General features: G+C 41.8%; 1 protein-coding gene across 2 annotated transcripts in view; it reads right to left on the bottom strand.

Moving 5' to 3' along the window:
* Positions 1 to 256: 256 nt before the first annotated feature.
* The window catches only part of eaf2 (ELL associated factor 2), a 95,185-nt gene continuing 70,144 nt past the window's right edge, over positions 257 to 25,297 (bottom strand). Inside the window, exons 5-6 of one of the 2 annotated variants that reach the window (XM_063049956.1) lie at positions 17,391 to 17,639; positions 257 to 1,512 (exon numbers count right to left, since the gene is read on the bottom strand). In XM_063049956.1, the coding sequence (XP_062906026.1) occupies positions 1,469 to 1,512; positions 17,391 to 17,639 (293 nt within the window). In that variant the 3' untranslated portion in view covers positions 257 to 1,468. The remainder of the gene's footprint in view (positions 1,513 to 17,390; positions 17,640 to 25,297) is intronic. The other variant, XM_063049957.1, reaches the window with a different exon arrangement.

Raw genomic sequence — 25,297 nt, 5'->3', positions numbered from 1 at the left:
GTATCTTCAGTCTCTCTGATGAGAAGTAATGAGAAGAGGGGTAATGAGAGGCCTATGGCGGGGTCATTAATGATGAATGTAGTCCTGTTGAAGGGTCTCAGCTTGTAACATCAACTGTTTATTCCGCTCCATAGATGCTCCATGACCTGCTAAACTCCTCCTGCATTTGTGTGTATTGCTCAAGATTCCAGCATCTGCAGATTATCTTGTTTAAATAAAAAAAAGTCTGAGTCAAATGCAAAGGAATTTTATTTCTATCACAATGATATTCTTTAAATGGAGGAAAGCAAGTCTAGTCTTGAGGCAATAATCCAACAACAAGTTACAGCAGAATCTGTTTGTTCCCTTTACACTTGCAAAAGGAGGGACCAGGAAGACAATGTGGATAAAATATTTAGCCTATTTAACAAGATCTAACTTGAAAGAAGAACAATATGTATTATATTTGCATTACTCACAATGAGGTGAGCTGGAAGCAAGGTTGGCATGTTGAGGATGAAATAACTTTCATATCCTATTTTTTTAATCATGTAAATCACATAACAGGACCAAGTGCAGCCACTGCAAAAATAAAGTTGGCATAATCTGCCACCCAGAACAAGTCAACAGGAGCCTAGGCAGTGTACCCTATTCAAGTGGAGGCTAGACACTGTTGAGGGGCCACTCTTCAATGTTATACTTCTGCTAGGGATCCTTCTCATCCACAACACTATCAGAAATTGGAGACATCACCTTCACTCAAGTCTCACTACTCTAAGCAATTGGCAGGAAAGCTTCATATATTGTCAGCTCATTTTTGATCCCAAAGGCATATCCACTGTCCAAATTAATTGACCGTCAATTTTGTGGCATTCTGGACCGCAAGTTATGGCACTTTATTTAAATATTTCACAAAATATACCTTTCATATAGGTGTAAACATGCTAATAACTTTGTGAGTGACCTCATAAGGATGAAGAACCAAAATGTTTTGCTTAGTTAATTCCCTGTGAATAACATTAAGAGTGAAAACAGATTGATTTGTACTTGGATTTAAAAAGATATTTCCATTTAAAAATAAAATTCCTCCTTTCCAACTTTGAACCCATAAAATAAACATTCAAAACTTCCATGCCCTGATTTCAGCAAGAACATGTCTGCATAATTGAGTTGAGACAATTATTTCTTCAAAGACCATTAAGGCAGTGGATAGAAGAATAGGACTGACATCGTTAGGCATACTTCCAACTTATTGGACATCTTGCACTCTTAGAGTTCTAACAGAAGGTACTCCCTTTCAGCAGATTTTTAAAAATATGTTTATCTGATCGTGCATGCACTTGTAAACGCACATACACGCACACAGCCCATTTTCTTCTTAAAAAGGCAAGTTCCCGATTTCCTTTTCAGAGGTAAACAGCTGCTAAATGTTTGTGATATTGCAAAGCTTTGCCTCTGCTTTGTATTGGCACAACAATACCCTTTCCATTCAATCGCTGTCACTTCCAGATTCACTTAGTTGCAGATCACATCCTGAAGATTTAAGATTAAAAAGAAACATCAATTTCATTCAGCCTAATTTAGACACAAGCTTGCCCCCATCAAGTGGTCTAGGATAAAAACTACAAGCCTATATTATGTTTCATGTAAGTATTTCACTGTATGTTTTGATGTACTTATGATAAATAAATCTGAATCTACACAATAATTTCAATCAGACCTGTTTTCATATCCAGAACATAATGCGGCAGAGAAACAGCCTCATCAGCTGCAATACCTGTGCTGATCACACTGGTATATTGGTGTAGAATTGTAACGCGTGCTGAGATACACTGAAAATCTTGATGTGTATACTGTTCATACAGATCAAGTCATTACACACTGCATTGAGCTAGCGCAAGGTTAAACAATAACAAAGTACAGAAAAGGTGTAACTGCTACAGAGAAAGTGCAGTACAGATAAAGTGAGAAATCATAATGAGCTGAATTATGAGGTCAAGGGTTCATCTTATCACACCGGGGAACCATTTAAAGACTTTTTAGAGGGTAGAAGCTGTCCTTGAGTTTGATGGTATGTGCTTTCAGGCTTTTGCATCTTCGCTGATGAAAGGGGACGGAAGTGAGACTGTCTGGGGTGGTGGACGGGTTTTTGATTCTGCAATCTGCTTTATTGAGGTAGCGAGAATTATAGACAGGCTGGTGTCCGTGATGTGCTGAGCTGTGTCCACAACTCACTGCGGTTTCAGGCAGAGCAGTTGCCATATCAGTGTTCAATTAAGCTAATTTTTTTCTGCCTCTACAGGATCCATATCCCTGTATATTCAAGTGTTTATCCAACAGCCTCCTACAAACCACTATCCTATCTACTTCCACCACTAACCCTCGCAGCCCATTCCAGACACCTACCGTTCTCTGTGTAAAAACCTTGCCCTGCACATCTCCTATAAACATTCCCCCCCCCACCGCCACCTAAAAGCATGTCCTTAAAATTTGGCATTTCAACTCTGGGGGGAGAAATATACCAACTGTCTACCCCTTCTAAGCCTCAAATTTTATAAACATATCAGATCTTCCTTTAGCCTCTTACACTCCAGAGAAAACAACCCAAGTTTCTTGAACCTCTCCTTAATGCACCTGCCTTCTAATCCAGGCAACATCCTGCTGAAACTCTTCTGCACTCTCTAAAGCATCCATATACTTCCTGTTTTGGAACAATCAGAAATGCACACAATAATCCAAGTACAGCCTAACCAAAGTGTTATATAGCTGCAACATGACTTCCTGACTCTGAAACTTAATGCCTCAACCAATGAAGGCAAAAATGCCATATGCCTTATTTAACAACCCTCTCCCCATCTACTTGCACAGCCACTTTTAGTGAGCTATGGACTAGGACCCACGATCACTCTGTATGTCAACTGACAAGTAGTAGTGCGATCACTGGAGTCAAGCAAGATGTTCTCATAATGAGTAGTCTATGGTGGGTTCTCAGGAGGCTGTGGAGGCCAATCAGAGATCGATATACAGTGCCTATAAAAACTATTTACCTCCCACCTTGAAAGTTTTCAGGTTTTTTTGTTTCACAACATTGAATCACAGTAGATTTAATCTGGCTTTTTTGTCACTGATCCAACAGAAAAGACTCTTCTGTGTCAAAGTGAAAAGAAATTTGTACAAATTGGTCTAAACTTTTTTATAATTATTAAACACAAAATAATTGATTGCATAATTACTCACTCCCTTCAAGTCAGTATTTAGTAGATGTACCTTTGGCAGGTTCATCTGCACAATGCATGTCTCTTCTAACTAAGTGCATACCATACGATTCGTAAGAGGGAGATATGTGGTGAGGCTTTAATCTCTTCCACGGAAGATGGCCATTGGCTCACAAGGAGCTCATCTGCTCTTTGTCAGGTCTTGTTTTTCAGTCCAGCTGGGTGTCCTCACACCCTCCTCACTAGACTGAGTCCAGTTTAGTTGTCGACCACTCGGTGTGTGGCAAGAGGTTGGACTTTGGGCTGCATTGTAGAATTTGGAAATGCTGCGTTTGGAGCAGTCTGTTGTATGGAGTCGAATCGTGGACCTTATGCAAGGAAGCACAATGACGACTGGAGGCATTTGAAATGTGGTGTTTAAGGAGAATGCAGAAAATTAGATGGGTGATGAAGGTCAGTAATATGGAAGAGTTGAAGAGAGCAAGGAGAGAAAAGGAGTTGCTGAAGAATGTGCAGAAAAGGAAGCTGGAATATGCCGGGCACTTGTTCAGAGGTGGTGGACTGCAGAAATTGCTATTGGAAGGGATGATAGAAGGAAAGAGGGAAAGAGGAAGGCAGCGAACCACTTGGTACAATAATGTGAGGCAATGGACTGGGTTGAGTTATGCTGAGGCCACAAAAAGAGCACAAGATCGAAGAAAATGGAGGTGCCTAGCCGCCAACCCCGGATCCGGATGGCACCCACTGACTGACTGACTGACCTTTGGCAGCAATTACAGCCTTGAGTCTGCGTGGATAGGTCTCTACCAACTTTGCACTCTGGACACTGCAATTTTTCCCCATTCTTCTTTACAAAACTGAGGTCAGATTGCATGGGGATCATGAGTGAACAGCCCTTTTCAAGTCCAGCCACAAATTCTCAATTGGGTTGAGGTTTGGACTCTGACTTTGTCATTTTAAAGCCATTCCTGTGTAGCTTTGGCTGTGGTCATTGTCTTGCTGGGAAACAAATCTTCTCCTAAGTTGCAGTTCTCTTACAGACTGCATCAGGTTTTCCTCCAGGATATCCTTGTATTTGCTGCATTCATTTTACCCTCTATCTTCACAAGCCTTTCAGTGAAGCATTCCCACAGCATGATGCAGCCACCACCATGCTTCACAATAGAGGTGGTGTGTTTTTGATGATGTGTGGTGTTTGACTTATGCCAAACATAGCATTTAGTCTGATGGCCAAAATGCTCAATTCTGGTTTCATTAGACATTGAATCTTCCAGCTGATTTCAGTCTTGTGGCATAGTCAAGCTGAATTCATGTGTTTTTTTTTCAACAGTGGCTTTCTCTTTGCCACTCTCCCATAAAGCTGCAACTGGTGAAGCACCTGGGCAACTGTTGGTGTATGCGCAGTCTCTCCCATCTCAGACTCTGAAGCTTGTAACTCCTCCAGAGTTGTCATAGGTTTCTTGGTGGCCTCCTTCACTCATCTCCTTCTTGCACCGTCACTCAGTTTTTGAGGACTGCCTACTCTGGGCATATTTATAGCTGTGCCATATTCTTTCCATTTCTTGATAATTGACTTAACTGTACTCTAAGGAATATTCAGTGTCTTGGAAATCAGCTTATATCCATCTCCCGACTTGTGCTTTTCAATAACCTTTTCACAGAGTTGCTTAGAGTGTTCTTTTGGTGTAATTTTTGCCAGGATACTGACTCACCAGCAGTTGAACATAGAAACATAGAAAATAGGTGCAGGAGTAGGCCATTCAGCCCTTCAAGCCTGCACCGCCATTTATTATGATCATGGCTGATCATCCAACTCAGAACCCCGCCCCAGCCTTCCCTCCATACCCCCTGACCCCCGTAGCCACAAGGGCCATATCTAACTCCCTCTTAAATATAGCCAATGAACTGGCCTCAACTGTTTCCTGTGGCAGAGAATTCCACAGATTCACCACTCTCTGTGTGAAGAAGTTTTTCCTAATCTCGGTCCTAAAAGGCTTCCCCTCTATCCTCAAACTGTGGCCCCTCGTTCTGGACTTCCCCAACATCGGGAACAATCTTCCTGCATCTAGCCTGTCCAATCCCTTTAGGATCTTATACGTTTCAATCAGATCCCCCCTCAATCTTCTAAATTCCAACGAGTACAAGCCCAGTTCATCCAGTCTTTCTTCATATGAAAGTCCTGCCATCCCAGGAATCAATCTGGTGAACCTTCTTTGTACTCCCTCTATGGCAAAGATGTCTTTCCTCAGATCAGGGGACCAAAACTGCACACAATACTCCAGGTGTGGTCTCACCAAGGCCTTGTACAACTGCAGTAGTACCTCCCTGCTCCTGTACTCGAATCCTCTCGCTATAAATGCCAGCATACCATTCGCCTTTTTCACCGCCTGCTGTACCTGCATGCCCACTTTCAATGACTGGTGTATAATGACACCCAGGTCTCATTGCACCTCCCCTTTTCCTAATCGGCCACCATTCAGATAATAATCTGTTTTCCTATTTTTGCCACCAAGGTGGATAACTTCACATTTATCCACATTAAATTGCATCTGCCATGAATTTGCCCACTCACCCAACCTATCCAAGTCACCCTGCATCCTCTTAGCATCCTCCTCACTGCTAACACTGCCACCCAGCTTCGTGTCATCCGCAAACTTGGAGATGCTGCATTTAATTCCCTCATCCAAGTCATTAATATATATTGTAAACAACTGGGGTCCCAGCACTGAGCCTTGCGGTACCCCACTAGTCACCGCCTGCCATTCTGAAAAGGTCTCGTTTATTCCCACTCTTTGCTTCCTGTTTGCTAACCAATTCTCCACCCACACCAATACCTTACCCCCAATACCGTGTGCTTTAAGTTTGCACACTAATCTCCTGTGTTTCCCCAACCTTCCATACATAGGTGTATTTTTACCACAATCAATTGAAACACCTTGACTGCACACAGGTGATCTCCATTTAACTAATTATGTGACTTCTGAAACTAACTGGCTGCACCAGTGATGATCTGGTGTGTCATACTAAAGAGGGTGAATACTTATGCAATCAATTATTTTGTGTTTTATATTTGTAATTAATTTAGATCACTTTACAGAGAGCTGTTTTCACTTTGACATGAAAGGGTCTTTTTCTGTAGACCAGAGTCAAAAAGTCTAATTAAATCTACTGTAATTCAATGTTGTAAAACAATAAAACATGAAACTTCCGGGGGTGTGGGGGGAGTGAATATTTTTGGTAGGCTCTGTATTCTGGTGCAGTATGGACCTGAGTAAGTGGTGGCTGTAGTCAGTGGTTGGGCCTCATTCTCTCCTTTCACAGCTGCCACTTGTTCTCTGCAGCACAGCAGGAGTTGCTGTCATGTCGCGCAGCTCCCTCTTGAACTGATTTCCTTCAGGTGCATCTACTGAGTGCAATATCTTTTCAGATGTAACGTTAAATTATTTCAGGGTGATTTTGATGTTATTTTTGAAGTTTCCTTTGCCCACCTGGGGCTTGCTGACCTTCTTTCAACTGGAAGTAAAGGATCTGTTTGGGGAGATGAGTTAGGCATTTGAATGACGTGACCTATCCATCAGGGTTGGTATTGCCTTATCGTGGTGGAGATGCTGTTTATGTTGGTCTTCTCCATTACACTGGTGTTATGGAGTCTGTCCTTCCAGCTGATCCTCAAAATTCTCAAAATCTTTTGTAAGGTTCTTTGGTACTTTTCCAGGGCTTTCAGGTGCCTACTATAGCTGGTCCATGATTCAGCTCCATATGGTAAATGTAGGAAGAATGACTGCTCTATAGACCAAAAGCTTTGTTTGGACCTGTAGGCTGCAGTCTTCAAAGGCTCGATTCCTTATTCTTCCACAGGCTCCACTAGCACTACTCAGGCAATGGTTAATCTCTGAGTCAATGTCTACTTTTGAGGAAAGAATGCTCCCAAGGTAGGGAAAGTGGTCTACACAATTGTAGACCACAATTTACAAGTATTACATTGAATAAAACTGCCACCTCAATAGACTCAATCCTCAAAGAATTAACCATATCTTTCAGAGTTTAATCCATTTCCTTCCTGCACAGACTGCCAGTTGTATCTATACCCCTTCATCCAGCAAACACCACCTCACTACCTCCTTCCTGTCCTGTCAACCTTTCATCATGCATTGCTCCCATTTAAAGACTGGCTTTATTTGTCATGTACATCAAAACATACAGTGAGTGAAATGTGTAGTTTGTATTAACCAGCAACACAGTCTGAGGATGTGCTGGGGGCAGCCCTCAACTTTTGCCATGCTTTCGGTGCCAAGACAGCACACCCACAACTACTGGCCCTTATGTTATACATCTTTGGAGTATGGGAGGAAACCCATGCAGTCACAACAGAATGTACAACTCCTTGGGGACTTCCGGGTCATCAAGGGAATGGCGGCGTAAGGAAAAGGTCTCTCGACAAAAAAGAAGGTAAACTGCCCCAAAATCGAATTTAGACAAATACTTAATATTGCATAACTATATTAATAAAAGGGGCAAGGATGATGTCTAAGAACAAGAATAAAAAGTCCGCTCCGAAGGCTGATAAACATAAAGAGACGCAGCAAGGCGACGGGCCTAGCTCCCCCACGGCAAGCCAGGACGGAGATAATGAGGGGGAATCGGTGACTTTGTCTTTGATTCTCGGAGAGATTCGCGAGTTCCGACAAGATAACAGCAAACAGCTGGAAGATATTAAAGGAGAAATAGTAAAAACTAACTCGCGGATAGATGAAGCCGAAGCGAGGATTGTTGGAATTGAAGAGAAGCTACAAAATGCAGAGGAGGTGATAGCAGAAATGCTGAAGCTACAAGACCAACTCCAGTGGAAACTAATAGATCAAGAAGGCCGCTCGAGAAGGGAAAATGTGAGGATCTACGGAGTTCCCGAAGGAACTGAAGGTAAACCCGGATTGATGATTCCCTTCGTGGAGAAGCTGCTTAGAGAGAACCTTGATATACTGGCCGCAAAAGACCTACAGATAGAAAGGGCTCACCGCGCGTTGGCACCACAGCCTCCGGCAGGCACCCAGCCCAGATCGATTCTGGTCAGATTTCTCAGTTACAGAACGAAGGAAGAGGTGCTTAAAAGAGCATGGCAAAAGAAAGGTTTCATGTGGAACAACTGTAAAATCAGTTTAGACCATGACTACGCACCGGGGATTCTTGCCAGACGGAAGGAATATACGGAAACACGGAGAGTCCTGAAGGAAAACAACATCAGATTCCAGACCCTGTATCCAGCTCAGCTGAGAGTCTTTTACGACGAAGGGACAAAAACTTACGCTACGGTGGAGGAGGCAACGTCGGACCTGGCGGACCGGGGACTACCTATTAAAGTTATCACCCAACCGGAGTCGCTACTGGAGAGGATTCGGCAGAAGTCGTGGCAGTTAGTGGGGCGAGGACGCTCCACTCGAACCAGAGTGTCAAACTACAAGGAAAAGCTGCAAATATTCAGACGCGAATGTACAGAGAATACAGATTAATTAAGAGAAATGACTGAAAAGAGTAAATCGGACTTAAAAGTAAAATGAAAACTGGTAACTGAAAATAATCTAGGCGGAATAACTTGAATGATAGCAATATGGTCGAGACATAAATAGGAGAAAATTCTCTATGATTATTCAAACTGCTGAGGGCCCTCTAACACAGGGTGAAGATAGAGGTTATCCCTCTGAACTGAGGCGGGTCGGTGCTCAGGCCTCACTGTGGGAAGTCAGGGAAAATTTTCAAATGTTATACGTTCAGAAATGTCTAGGATGTGGTTATATGTCTTGGTTTACTGTTGAGAAGGGATTGCTTACTGTTTGGTTAGAAAAGGAGAGTGCTTTTTTTTCTACTAGAGAAAAATGCAAACTGAATTGGTAAAAATAATTTCCTATAATGTTAATGGGGTTTTGAATCCAATTAAAAGAAATAAGATTATGTCTAAATTGAAAAAAGAGAGGGCACAAATAGCTTTCCTCCAGGAAACACATATGAGCCAATCTGAACATGGAAAATTAAAAAGAATGGGCTTTAAGCATGTATTTTATTCATCATATAAATTGAGTCACAAAAGAGGGGTAGCTACTTTAATATCAAGTACTCTTAATTATGAACATATTTCAGAGACTAGAGACAACGAAGGACGGTTTGTAAAAATCACAGGAAGAATAGAAGGTACAGAAATAACATTGCTGAATGTTTATGCTCCTCCAGGTAGTGAATGGTCATTTTATAGACATATTTTTGACCTAATGGTCAGTTCTCGAGGGGTAGTAATTTGTGGAGAGGATTTTAATATTAGATTAAATCCTATATTAGATTCTTCAAGAATAGTTACTCAGAATAAACCTCTGACTCGGAAAGTGAATTCATTGATGGAGGAGTTGGGAATTATAGATGTCTGGAGGGAATTACACCCCACTAGTAAAGATTATACATATTACTCTTTCCCTCATTCAGCCTATTCAAGGATAGACTATTTCTTTATCTTTAATACAGATAGACTCAGGATAAAAAACTGTAATATTGCAACAATTGATCTGTCGGATCATAGCCCAGTCTCTATGTCTCTAATCCTGGAAAGGAAAATGAGGAAAACACTATGGAGGCTAAACTCACATATACTTAATAACCCAAAAGTAATGGAGAGATTAAGGGGAGAAATCAAAGAATATCTAGACCTTAACGACACGGGAGAAACATCACCAGTGATTTTATGGGATACATTGAAAGCTGTACTGAGAGGGAAAATTATTTCCATTACTACTCACATGAAAAAAATCAATGCACAAAAATTAGCAGACCTTCAAGGAAAATTAAAACAACTTCAAGTTGGAGATAGCAACAAAAGTAATTCAAATCGAAAACAGGAAATTAGGAAATTGCAAAGTGAAATTGATGATATTTATACGTTGGAAACTCAAAGAAATTTTCTTTACCTGAGACAAAAGAATTATGAAGTAGGAGGTAAATCAGCTAGATTATTAGCATATAAATTACGAAAACAACAAGCGGACAATACAATTCATAAAATAAAGAATCCAAAGACAAAGCTTGTGGAGAGTACAATAGGGAAAATTCAAGAGAGTTTTGAAACGTATTATCGAGAGCTGTACTCCCAACCCCGGGCCCCCAGTGAGCCCTATATAGACAGTGTATTGAATTTTTTAGATCTACCTAAACTTACAGATTTACAAAATGAAAGTTTATTAGAACCAGTAACTGTCAAAGAACTGAACGTGGCCATCTCTAGGTTAAAGGCTGGAAAGTCCCCGGGTTCTGATGGGTTTACCTCAGAATGGTACAAGTCCCTGAAGACACAGTTAGCCCCATTACTACTTAACACCTTTAATTGGATCTTGCAGAGAGGAGAAACTCCACCTTCCTGGAGAGAAGCGATTATTTCAGTTATTCCTAAAGAGGGTAAAGATAAACTAGAATGTGGCAATTATCGGCCAATTAGTGCTCTTAATTTAGATTACAAACTATTTACATCTATATTAGCGCGCAGATTGGAAAAGCTTTTACCTGGCCTAATCCATTTAGACCAGACTGGATTTATTCAACAAAGACAAACACAGGACAACATAAGGAGAACTCTGCACATATTAGACCAGGTTAATAAGAACGAGACAGAGACAATGGTAGTAGGATTGGATGCTGAGAAAGCTTTTGATTCGGTTAGTTGGGCATTCCTATACAGAGTGTTAGGAAGATTCGGCTTTCAAGAAAGGTTTATTAAAGTAATTCAGACTCTGTATGACAGCCCAACAGCCCAAATTAAGATAAATGGGGACCTCTCTGACTCCTTCATTTTAGAGAGAGGCACTAGACAGGGATGCCCAATTTCTCCTCTCCTTTTTGCACTATATATTGAACCACTTGCCCAACTAATAAGACAGAGCGAAATCGTAAAAGGTATCAAGGTGGCAGGGATTGAACAGAAAGTGGCGTTATTTGCAGATGATGTTTTGGTCTATCTGAGTGAACCAGAAAAATCATTTATAGGATTGTTTACACTGTTGGATGACTTTGGGAAAATATCAGGTTATAAAATAAATGTAAAGAAAACGCAGGTTATGTCCCTAAATTATACACCATCCAAAAAATTGCAGGATACATACGATCTTAAGTGGGAAGCTAAATCATTAAAATATTTAGGAATAACCCTGCCGAAGGATCTTTCAACACTGTCACAGGTAAATTATGGGCCATTAATCTCAGAGATAAAAGCAGATATGCATAGATGGAATCTTATCCCCTTATTAAGTTTAAATTCAAGGATAAATACTATAAAAATGAATATTCTTCCTCGGTTATTATATCTTTTCCGTACTTTACCAGTGGAGGTGGATGATAATCAATTCAGGGAATGGGACAAATGGATTTCCCGCTTCATTTGGCAAGGAAGGAAACCTAGAATTCGATATAACACCTTACAGTTAGGGAAGGAAAGAGGAGGTATGGTTCTTCCTTGCCTGAGAAATTATTTTTATGCCTCACAGATAACCCCTCTGTTATATTGGTGTAATAGGGAATATAAGGCTAGATGGAAGGAAATAGAATTTGGATTAGTTGACAGTTTTCCTCTTCAGGCCTCAATAGCTGACAAAGGATTGATGGCCCAGTTGGAAAAATTTAATAATGCTTGGATAAATCTTACATTAAAAGTATGGCAGAAGGTGGTTAATTCATGTGGAATTAATAACATGCTGAAACTCTTTAGATGGTGTGCATATGATACCGAATTCCTTCCCAACAGAGGAGATAAAAGATTTGAGCTATGGATAAAGAAAGGTCTTACAACCTACCTCTCATTTATAGATAAAGGAGTATTACAAAGTTTCCAAATCCTGCAGGACAAACATGGCCTAGAACATAATGACTTTTTTAGGTACCTTCAAATACGAAACTATGTTAACCAGAGTTGTAGATATACAGACCTATCAACAGTAGAATTAGAATTTTTCAAGATTCTGAATTCGGCTTGCAGTTCAATACCTAGTAAATCAGTTTCTCGCCTATATAATGCACTCTCCCATGCTAAAAATGTAAATACATTGTATATTAAAGAGAAGTGGGAGAAAGAAGCGGGGTTGGTACTTTCAGAGGAGGCTTGGGGGAAAATCTGCAGCTTTCAATGGTCCTCGACTAATTCTTTGACTTGGGGAGAACATTGTTGGAAAAACATTATACGATACTTCAAGACCCCATATCAGGAAAAATATAAAGATACAAATGTGATGTGTTGGAGAAGGTGCGGCTCCAAGGAGGCAAATCATTTTCATATTTTCTGGGATTGCCCTAAATTAAGTCTATTTTGGGAAGGCATTCATAGAATATTAGTTAAGGTACTTAGGTCCCAGATACTTCTGAACTTTGAGACGCTCTATTTGGGGCATGTATTGTTCCTTGAACAGAAGGAAGATATAAAGTTGCTGCAGGCCCTCTTAGCGGCAAGTAAGAAATCAATCACTAGAAAATGGCTAAATCCAATACCACCTACATTAGAAGATTGGTACGAAATTATCTTGGAAATATTTAAAATGGAAAAGTTGACCTACTCCCTGAGAACTCAAAAAGAAACATTTTATCAAATCTGGAATAAATGGATTGAATATATAACCCCAATGCGAGCAGACTTTAGATGACTCTCCTAATGATTTATATTGCTCTTCTCATCAACACAGTAATATTGCTAACGTAAGCACCCCTAGTCTAAATGTTTGTTGTTTTTTTTTTGGAAAATAGAGAATTAACACAAGTAAAGGGAAAGATTTGGGAAAGGGATAAAAAAAATGAAAAAATTAAGTAAATAAGTACATAGGGATTGGATAATTATGTCTGCGGGCAGGAACAAGCACGAACAAATTGGGATATAAACACCTACAATGGTTGGTATATAGGCTTGTATGCAACATTTTGGACCAGTGGAAATGGTCCAGAAGGGTTGTATGGAAACTATTATTACCATTTTTCTTAACAACTAATTTCATTACTTAGCCTAATAGGTTAGATTTACCACAGTACATAATTATCTATTTAAATGTTTATTTTGCTTTTATATCATCTCAATGTGTACTTAAGAATGTATAAATAATTGTAGTTTTATACATATAAAAAATGGAAAAGGTTATATGTGTGAAAAAAGTACATGATAATTGTGAACTCCTTATCCAAATAAAAATAAAATTTAAAAAAAAGGATGTACAACTCCTTACATGCAAAAGATTCTGCAGATGTTGGAAATCCAGAGTAACACATTCAAAATGCTGGAGGAGCTCAGCTGGTCAGGCAGCATCTTTGGAAAAGAGTGCAGTCTGATTAAGGGTTTCAGTCCAAAATGTCAACTGTACTCTTTTCCATAGATGCTGCCTGGCCTGCTGAGTTCCTCCAATATTTTGTGTGTGTTACAACCATTTACTCCTGATCATTTTGCATTATTGCTTCATAAATATTAACAAGCACAGGAAGCTTTATTACTTCGTGGTTACAAATCATACATCTTGGTGTTATTGCTGGGCAAATATTGTCATTGAGTTTTGCCTTATCAATCTTGGAAACCGGAGGAGACAGACAGCCCAGTGACATGGTGTCATGACAACAACTTTTTCCTCAAAGTCAGCAAAACAAAAGGGTTGGTTGTTGAGTTCAGGAAAGGTGGTGGTGGACATACTTCTATTTATATTGGAGATGACCGATAGCACTGGAGACACGACCAGGTACTGAAGACCCTTGCAGAAGCAATCTTCTTAAGAATCTGCATTAGCAGGTGAGATCGGAGAGCAATCAGAAGCAAGAGTAAAGCCACCCACAGGGATTCTGGCATCACTTCACGTCACATCTGGCGACTCATGACTGACCTGGAGAAACAACTAACGTTTCCACAGCACATCGTCAAGGCCATCCTCCTGGTCTCAGAGGCAGCAAAACAGATCGTCCTGCTGTAGCTGACAGTGCCTTGGGAGGGGCGTCTGGAGGAGGCCTATGGGATGAAGCTTGCCAGATATGAGGAACTGGTCCGCAACTGTCGGAGGCAGGGATGGAAGGCAAAGTGCAAGCCTGTTGAAGTGGGCTGCCAGAGCTTTGCCTGGCAGTCTCCTCACAGAGCCCTCAGCATTTTGGGCATCACTAGTACAAGGAGACAGAGAGCCATCTGTACACGTTGAGGCAGCAGAGAAAGCCTTTAGATGGCTCAGGATGAAGGTAGGAAGCCCATGGAAATGTGCAGCACATGCTACCTGAACACAAGTTGTGGCTTGATCAACCACAGCTGGGTCACCTGGGTGAAACACCCAGTGACCCCAAGCTACATCACTGATGATGTGTTCAGTGCATCATGAGATCTACTCTTCAAATGACAGCGAGGTTGCTGAGGTTGAGAGGGTTAAGGTCTCCATGTGAACATCACCAAAAGCCTGCCCTGGTCCAACCCCAACCATGTTGGTGTTACAGCTAATAAGCTTCCCAATGCTTCCACTTTCTCAGGAGGCTAGGGAAATTCAGTGTGCCCCTTTGACTATCACCAATTTTTATCAATGCATCAAAGAAACATTCTATCCAGATGCATATGGCACCTGGTCTGCCTGTGACCACAAGAAATTGCACAGAGTTGTGGACACAGCTCAGCACATTACAAAATCATCCTCCTCTCTGTGGACCTTTGTCTACACTTCTCCCTGCCTTGGGAAAGCAGCCAGCATAATCAAAGACCTCCACCCACCGTGGACACACTCTCTTCTCACTTCTCCCATTGGGCAGAGGATGCAAAACCCCAAAAGTACATTCCACCAGATTCAAGGACAGCTTCTATCCTGCTTTATAAGACTATTGAATGGTTCCCTCGTACAATAAGATGGACACCTGACCTCTAACTCAAGCTCATTATGATCCTGCACTTTATTGTTTATCGCCAATGCACTTTCTCTGTAGCTGCTACACCTTATTCTGCACTCTGTTACTGTTTTACCTTGTGCTACCTCGAAACACTGTATAATCTCATGAACGGTTTGCAAGAGAAGCTTTTCACTTCACCTCAATACATGTAACTATAATAAACCAATTTACCAACAACTGTATCAGGTTTACCAGCTCTGACGATCAACCAAGTATCAGCATGTAAAGACCATCTGCAGAACTGTTTGAGGTCTTCCTCTTTAGCTGACCAGAACAATATCTAGATTACAAGCATTAAATTGTAGTGAGAGATTAAAGAAACCAAGGTTATCCATTGATGCTGCCTGACTTGCAGAGTTTCTCCAGCACTTTGTGTGTTATTCTGTCTGGGCAGCCTACAATCTGATGGCATGGACATCAATTTCTCTTAACCTCTAGATATTCATTTCTCCCTTCTTCCATTCCCATTTACTGTCCCCTCACATCTTCTTTTCTCCTCACCTACCTTTGGAGCTCCTCCCCCTCCTTTCCCTTTTCCCATGGTCCACTGTTCCTTCCTGTCAGATTCCTTCTTCCTTTACCTCTTCCACCAATCCCGTCCCAGCTTATCACTTCATCATCCTCCTTCACCCACCTACTTTACCCCTCTCCCAGTTTCACCTATCACCTGCCAGCTTGTATTACCCCCACATTCTTAGATGAGCTTCTTTCTCCTTCCTTTTCAGTCCTGATATGAGGTCTTAGTCTGAAATGGCAACTGTTTATTCTTCTCCTTAGATGCTGCCTGACCTGCTGAGTTCCACCAGCACTTTGTGTGTATTGCTCAGGAAACAAGGTTTGTATTCTTCAGTATTCAAAATGTTAAGGGGCAATTTGATTGAAGTTATGATACAGATGTGAACTGACAAGTGGGTAAAAGCCCATTCCTACTGGCTAAGTCTGGGATCATAACCTCTACATTAGAAAAAGGCTATTAAGGGATTAAACTAGAAAACTATGCAGGTACATTGCATGTAATCCTGTCAATTATTAAATTTAGATCCAACATTAAAGTGCCCACTTTATTGGGTACACCTGTATATTAATGCAAATATCTAATCAGCCAATCATGTGGCAGTAACTCAATGCATAAAAGCATGCAGAAAAGGTCAAGAGATTCAGTTGTTGTTCATACCAAATACTTAGAATGTGGAAGAAATGTGATCTAAATGACTTTTGACCTTGGAATGATCACTGGTGCCAGACAGAGTGGTTTGAGTATCTCAGAACCTGCTGATCTCTTCGGATTTTCATGCACAACAGTCTCTGAGAGTTAACAGAGAATGGTGCAAAAACAAAAAAAAACATTCAGTGAGCTGTAGTTCTGTGGGCAACAATGTTCTGTGAATGAGAGAGGTCAGAGGAAAATGACCAACTGGTTCAAACTGACAGGAAGGTGACAGTAACTCAACGAACCATGTGTTTCAACAGTAGTGTGCAGAAGAGCATTAATGAATGCACATGTCAAACCTTGAAGAAGATGGGCTACAGCAGTAGAAAATCATGTACATACACTTTGTTGCCACTTTAATAAGTACAGGAGGTACCTAAAAAAGTGGCCACTGAGTGTATTATTAATCAAAAGATAGCAAGAAATTTTGGGGACAACATATAAGTACTGTACATAAGCTGGGTCTCAGATCACATGGGTCTGATAGATGGTGTGAGTGATGCTCGGGCGGGGGTATGAATGGCTGATGCATGCTCCTATAACTTTAAACTCCATTGACATCTAGTTACACCACCGGTTATTCACCTACACGATTGTCAATGGCATGCATGACAGAACCTAAAATTCAGACTCTGACAAACTCTGCAGCAGAGGCAACAAGGTTACTCATTTGCCAACAATGGCAAAGTTATGGCATGCTATGTGCCTGATTCTTAACAGTCTTTGCCTCCGGCTCCAAACACCATTGATAAATAATAGTGTGAGAATGGAGAGGGAACCTTGGAAGTTTACTTGCAGTTTCTCTTAGAACACAGAACAGTACAGGCCCTTCAACCCACAATGTTGTGCTAACCTTTTAACCTACTCAAAGATCAATCTAAAACTTCTCTCCCACATAGCCTTCCTTTTCTCATTCATTCATTCATCTAAGAGTCTCTCAAATGTCTCTAATGTATCTGCCTCTATCACCACCCCTCGTAGGGCGTTCCATGCATCCACCACTTTCTGATAAGGGTCACATCCCTGACCTCTTTTGAAGACATTATTCTGTTAATTAAAAGGAATAATAGCAAGTTACTGACGCAATGTATTCAGAGTTTCTTCCATTTTTTTCACGTTATCCTGAGGTAGTGACGTTGACATTAACGGCATGGAAACGTGAGAGAAAGGCATGGTGGGAGGTAGAGGCTGAGCCACCTTCTGTGTCTCATCTTCAGAATCACTGGAGCTTTCACTGCTCGAGGAGGTGGACGAGGACGAAGAGCTCTTGGAGTCTGATGAACTGTCTGATGTACTCATCTGGTCCATCGTACCCACCTCTGCCATCAGTTCTGCAAGTGAAAATATAAGGCCATAAGACATAGGAACAGAATTAGACCACTCTTCAGCCCATTGCATTTGCTCCACCATTTGATTATGGCTGATTTATTTTCCCTCTCAACCCCATTCCCCTGCCTTCCTCTGTAACTTTTTACGCCCTTACTAATGAGGAACTTATCAACCTCCACTTTAAATATACCCAATAACTTGGCCTTCACAGCCACCTGTGGCAGTGAATTACACAGATTCATCACTCTCTGGCTGAAGATTCTCCCATGATTGGACACATACTCTCCACATTACCCTACCAAGACCTTTCAATATTCAGTAGGTTTCAACAAGATCACCTCCCCCCACCCCATTCTAAACTCCAGAGAGTATAATCACAGACCTAGCAAATACTCCTCAAACATTAACCCTTTCATTTCTGGGATCATTCTTGTGAACCTCTTCTGGACCTTCTCCAATGCCAGTATATTCTTTCTTAGGGGCACAAAATTGCTCACAATACTTCAAATATGGTCTGTCTAATGCCTTATAAAGCATCCAAACCTTTGCCTTTATCTTTTAGTCCTCTCAAAATGAGTGCTCATATTGCAATTACCTTCCTTACCAACGACTCAACCTTCAGGGAATCCTGCACTAGAACACCCAAGTCCCTTTGTACTTCCAATTTCAGAATTCACTCAATTTGGAAAATAGTCTATGCCTTTATTCCTTCAACCAATCTTCACTACACTGTTTTCCCTTTGCTGCTTCTTTGCCCATTCTCCTATCTATCCAGTCTTTCTGTAGACTCCCAGCTTCCTCAACATCACCTGCCCCTCTACCTATCTTTGTATTTTCACAAACTTGGCCACAAAGCCATCAATTCCATCAACATACGCACAATGTAAAAAGTAGCGGACTCAACACCAACTCCTGCGGTACGCCACTAGTCACCAGCAGCCAACCAGGAAAGGCCCGTTTTGCTTCCACTCTGAGCTTCCTGCCAGTCAGTCAATCTTCGATCCAATGAGATGCAGAATAGGGATGTAAGAGCACAATGTGTGAGAGAAAATTCCTGATGTGTGATCCACTATTGTATATTATGGCCGAGCCCCATATTCTATCAAGCTTTATCTTGAATATACTCAGTAACTTTACTGGATAATGACAGAATAGAAGCAGTAAGATGGGATCCCATTGACATGGAGAATGGTGTGGATATTGGACGGAGATGATGGAGTCATCTATATCAGAGGCTGAAGACTAGAGGCACGAACAATTAATTACACTGATTGTAATAACATACATCAGTGACACAGCAATATTACGGTAAGGACACAAATCAGAATCAGACTCACGTTTATTATCACTGACATATGTCATGGACTTTGTTGTTTTGCAACAGAAGTACAGTGCAATACATAAAATACAAATTAAAATAACTAAACATAATCAAGCGCTTGAGATACTGCATGGTGCAGTCTCCAAACAAAGAACAGTCCATCCTGACACATCTCAAAGCATAGTCGAGGACTTCAACCAGGCTTGTTTGAAGAAAATCCTGCCCAATTACCATCAGTATATAACCTGTAGAATCAGTGGTCCCATCACACTAGACCACTATTATACCAAGGAATGCCACCATTCCATGCACAGACCGCAGTTCAGTAAATCAGATCACTGGCTGTCCTTCTACAGGAAGGAGAAGGACTGAGGCTGAAGGGCAAGACTCCAGAGAATAGGACAACAAAGAGGTGGTCGCAGGATGTAGAGGAGCAACTATGGGATTGCTTCAAGTCAATGGACTGGGCCGTGTTCAAGGACTCATCTGCGGCTCCGAATGAATACAACATGGTTATCACAGACTTTAGTAGAACAGTTGCAGATGAGTGTGTCCCCACAAGATCATTCAGGTTCTTCCCGAATCAGAAACCCTGTAAAAATCATGAGATTCACAATCTGCTGTGGGCCAGATCAGAGGCATTCAATTCTAGTGACAAAGGAAGTTACAAGAGGTCCACTTCGATCTCCAGAAAGTCACGTCACAGGTGAAGTGGCAATTCTGGACTAAACTTGAATCAATGAAGGACGTTCGACAGTTGTGGCAAGGCTTGAGTACTATCATCTCTTATAAAGTTAAATCAAGCAACATAGGCAACAGCAGGGATTCACTTCCAGATGAACTCAATAACTCCTATGCTTGCAAAACATGGAGAAGCCATCACAAGCTCGCTCCACCCTTGATGATCCTGTAATTTCAGTATCCAAAGCCAACATGCAAGCAGTCTTCAGGAGAGTGAACCCATGAAAAGCATCTGGCCCAGACGGGGTACTAAACACCTGTGCTGATCAACTGGCTGGAGTGCTCACTGACATCTTTAACCTCTTGCTTCCGCAGTCTGAAGCATGATTCAAGTAGGCTTCAATTATACCAGTGCCTAACAAGAACATGGTGACCTACTGTACCCACAGTGATAAAGTGTTTTGAAAGGTTGGTGATGAAACATATTAACTCCTGGCTGAGAAGTGACTTGGATCTGCTCCAGTTTGCCTACTAGAGCAACAGGCCCACAGAAGTTGCCATCTCATTGGCTCTTCACTTAACCATGGAACATCTAGACAGCAAAGATGCATACATCAGGATACTCTTTATCGACTACAGCTCAGCATTCAATACCATCATTCCCTCAAAACTAATCAACAAGCTCCAAGACCCTGGACTCAATACCTCCTTGTGCAGTTGGATCTTCAATTTCCTTACTTGCAGAGCCCAGTCAGTTCAGAATGGCAACGATGTCTCCTCCATGATCTCCCTCAGCACAGGTGCACTGCAGGGATGTGTACTTAGCCCCCTGCTCCACTCACTTCACATTCACGACTGTGAGACTAAGCACAGCTCCAATGCCATATTTAAGTTTGCTGTCATAGACCGAATCAAAGGTGATGATGAATCACATAGAGGAAGGAGATGGAAAATCTAGCTGTGGTGTCAAAGCAACAACCACTTACTCAATATTAGCAAGACCAAGGAACTGATTATTGACTTCAGGAGAAGGAAACTCTTGGTCTATGAGCCAGTCCTCATCAGAGGATCAGAGGTGGAGAGGGTCAGCAACTTTAAATTCCTTGGTGTTATTATTTCAGAGGACCTGTCCAATTACGAAGCATGGCAGTGGCTCTACTTCCTTAGGAGTTTCATAGATTCAGCATAACATCTAAAACTTTGACAAACTTCTAAAGATGTGTAGTGGACAGTATATTGACTGGCTGCATCACAGCCTGGTATGGATACACCAGTGCAAATTCTTACAAAATGTTGTGGATAAGGCCCGGTCCATCATGGGTAAAGCCCTCCCTACCACTGAGCATCTACATGAAATACTGTCGCAGGAAAGCAGCATCCATCATCAGGGATCCCCTCCACCCAGAATATGCTCTCTTCTCACTGCTGCCCTCAGGAAGAAGGTACAGGAGCCTCAGGACTCACACCACCAGGTTCAGGAACAGTCATTACCCCTCAACCATCAGGCTCTTGAACCAAAGGGGATAACTCAACCTAACTTCACTTCCACGTTCACTGAAATGTTCCCACAACCTATGGACTCACTTTCAAGGACTTGCATAGAATGCAGAACATAGAAATCTACAACACATTACAGGCCCTTCAGCCCATAATGTCATGCCAACCATGTAACCTACTCTAGAAACTGCCTAGAATTTCCCTACCGCATAGCCCTCTATTTTTCTAAGCCTCACATACCTCTCTAAGAGTTTCTCAAAAGACCCTATTGTATCTGCCTCTACCACCATCACTGGCAGTGCATTCCACGCACCCACCACTCTCTGTGTGGAAAAACTTACCCCTGGCATTCTTGTTGTATCTTCTTCCAAGCACCTTAAAACTGTGCCCTCTCGTGTTAGCCAGTTCAGCCATGGGAAAAAGCCTCTGGCTATCCACATGATCAATGTCTCTCGTCATCTTACACACCTCTATCAGGTCACCTCTTATCCTCTGTTGCTCCAAAAAGAGGCCAAGTTCACAACCTATTCTCATAAAGCATGCTCTCCAATCCAAGCAACATCCTTGTAAACCTCCTCTGCACTCTCTCTACAATATCCACATCCTTCCTGTAGTGAGGTGACCAGAACTGAACACAGTAGTCAAAGTGGGGTCTAACTAAGGTCTGATATAGCCGTAACATTACCTCACGGCTCTTGAACTCAATCCCACAGTTGATGAATGCCAACATACCATACGCCTTCTTAACAACGCTGTCAACCTGCGCAGCAGCTTTGAGTGTCCTATCGACACAGACCCCAAGATCCCTCTGATCCTCCACACTGCCAAGAGTCTGACCATTTATATTATATTCTGTCATACCAAAATGAACCACTTCACACTTTTCTGGGTTGAACTCCATCTGCCACTTCTCAGCCCAGTTCTGCATCCAATCGATGTCCTGTTATAACCTCCGACAACCCTCCAGACTATCCGCAATACCCCAACTTTTGTGTCATCAGCAAATTTACTAATCCACTCTTCCACTTCCTCATCCAGGTCATTTATAAAAATCACAAAGAGGATGGGTCCCGGAACAGATCCCTGTGGAACACCACTGGTCACCAACCTCCATGCAAAATACAAACCATCCACAACCACCTTTCTGTGGTCAAGCTAATTCTGGATTCACAAAGCAATATCTCCTTGGATCCCATGCCTCCTTAATGAGCCTTGCATAGGGAACCTTATCAAAAGCCTTACTGAAATCCATAAACACTACCTTCATCAATGTGTTTTGTTACATTCTCAAAAAATTCAACCAGGCTCATAAGGCACGACCTTCCCTTGAAAAAGCCATGCTGACTATCCCTAATCAGATTACGTGTCTTCAAATGCTGCTAAATCCTGCCTCTCAGTTCTCCAACAACTTACCTACTGCTGAAGTAAGACTCACTAGTCTATAATTTCCTGGGCTACCCTTACTCCCTTTCTTGAATAAGGGAACAACAACCGCAACCCTTCAATCCTCCAGAACCTCTCCAATTCCTATTGATGATGTCAAGATCATTGCCAGAGGCTCAGCAATCTCCTCCCTCACTTCCCACAGTATCCTGGTGTATATCTTGTTCAGTCCCGCCAATTTATCTAACTTAATGCTTTTCAAAACCTCCAGCACATACTCTTTCTTAATGTCTACATGCTCAAGCATTTCAGTCTGCTGTAAGTCATCCCCACAATTGCCAAGGTTCTTTTCCCTGGTGAATAATGAAGCAAAGTATTCATTAAGTACCTCTGCTATCTCCTCCAACTCCATGCACACATTTCCACTATCGCACCTGATTGGTCCTAGTCTCACACAGCACATCCTTTCACATACTCTTCACATACCTGTAGAATGCTTTGGGATTTTCCCTAATCCTGCTCACCAAGGTCTTCTCATCGCCCCTTCTAGCTTTCCTAATTTCATTCTTAAGCTTCTTCCTGGCAAATGTAATTTTCTAGAGCTCTAACAGTACCTGGTTTCTTGAACCTTTTGTATGTTTTTCTTTTCCTAACTAAGGTTTTCTACATCCTTCGTACACCATGGTTCTTTTACCCTACCATCCTTTCCCTGCCTCAGTGGACGTACCTCTGCAGAATGCCATGCAAATATTCCCTGAACATTTGCCACATCTCTACCGTGCATTTCCCTGTGAACATCTGCTTCCAATTTATCCTCCCAAGTTTCTCCAATTAAATGTTTTCCGAAATTGTCTGCTCCTCTCCCTCTCCAGCACTATGGTTGTATAGGAGATAGAGCTGTAATCACTACTTCCAAAATGCTATCCCATCCAGAGATCTGACGTCTGACCAGGCTCATTTTCCAATACCAGATCAAAGACAGCCTCTCCTCTAGTTAGCTTATCTACATATTGCATCAGAAACCTTCTTGAACGCACCTAACAAACTCCACCCCATCCAAACCCCTTGCCCTAAAGCGATGCCAGTCAATATTAGGAATGTTAAAATTACCTATCACAACAATCCTATTATTATTGCACCGTTCCATATCTGCCTCCTTATCTACTCCTTGATGTCTCTGTTACTTTTGGTGGGGGGGGGGGGATCTATAAAAAACACCCAGTAGAGTTATTGCCCACTTTTTCTTTCTGACTTCCACCCACAATGACTCCGTAGATGATCCCTCCATGACCTGCTCCTTTTCTGCAGCCATGATATGATATATCCCTGATCAACAGTGCCACGCTCCCACCTCTTTTGCCTCCCTCCCTGTCCTTTTTGAAACATCTAAAGTCTGGCACACTCAGCAGCCATTCCTGCTCCTGAGACGTCCAGGTCTCTGTAATGGCCACAACGTCATAGTTCCATGTATTGATCCATGATCCAAGTTCATCCACCTTGTTTATGATACTCCTTGCATTAAAATAGACACATCTCAAACCATCTGACTGAGGCAATCTTTCCTCATAAACTCTCTACAAGCTGTCTCTATTGGTGCTCCAACTGCTCCATTCTCTGTCTCTTCACTTCAGTTCCCACCCCCCTGTAAATCTAGTTTTAACCCTCCCCACTAGCATTTGCAAACCTCCCTCCCACGATATTGGTTTCCCTCCAGTTTAGGTGCAACCTGTTCCACTTGTACACATCACCCCTACCCAGAAAAGGTTCCAATGATCCAAAATCTTGAAACTCTGCCTCCTGTACCATCCCGTCATTCGCTCATTCATCTGTGCTATCCTTCTTGTTCTGACCTTCAGTAGCTTGTGACACTGGGAGTAATCTGGAGATTACCACCTTGGAGGTCCAGCTCTTCAGCCTCCTGCCTAACTCCCTAAACTTACTGCGCAGGACCTCTGCCTCTCTGCTGCCTATGTCATTAGTACCAATATGTACCATGACCTCTGGCTGCTCACCCTCCCCTTCAAGAAGTTTCCCATGTTCTCGATAATTATTGCTTATTTATTTGTTACTATTATTATTAGGCTTGGATATGGTGACATATATGTACCTTGATAATAAATTTATTTTGAACTTTATTAGGTACACCTGCTCAATATGCAAATAGCTAATCAGCCAATCATGTGGCAACAACTTAGTGCATAAAACCATATAGACATGGCCAAAAGGTTCAGTTGTTATTCAGACAAAACATCAGAATTGGGTAAGAAATTGATCTAAGTGATTTTGACCTTGGAATGATTGTTGGTGCCAAACGACGTGTGCTGTGTATCTCAGAAATTGCTGATCTCATGGAATTTTCATACATAACTGTCTCGCGAGCAGGGTTTCCCGAACTTTTTTATGCTACGGACCCCTACCATTAACTGAGGGGTCCGTGGATCCCAGGTCAAGAACTTCAGCTCAAGTTTACATAGAACGGCGTGAAAAACAAAAAAAATCCACTGAGTAGTTCCGAGGGTGAAAGCACCTTGTTAGCGAGAGAAGTCAGAGGAGAACGGCAAGGCTGCTTCAACCTGACAGGAAAGTGACAGTAACTCGAATAACCACGCATTACAATAGTGTTGTGCAGAAGAGCATCTCTGCAGGCCCAACATGTCAAACTTTGAGTGGATGGGCTACGGCAGCAGAAAACTGCATAGGATTCTACTCCTGTTCCTAACAAAGTGGCCACTGTGTGCATACATCTATAAAAATTAATTAGTGCAAAAACAAAGCAAA

Source organism: Mobula hypostoma, chromosome 6, assembly GCF_963921235.1.
Source record: "Mobula hypostoma chromosome 6, sMobHyp1.1, whole genome shotgun sequence".
Taxonomy (NCBI): Eukaryota; Metazoa; Chordata; class Chondrichthyes; order Myliobatiformes; family Myliobatidae; genus Mobula; species Mobula hypostoma.
Note: the sequence above shows the minus strand (reverse complement) of the source record. Positions and strands in the feature narration are given on the sequence as shown.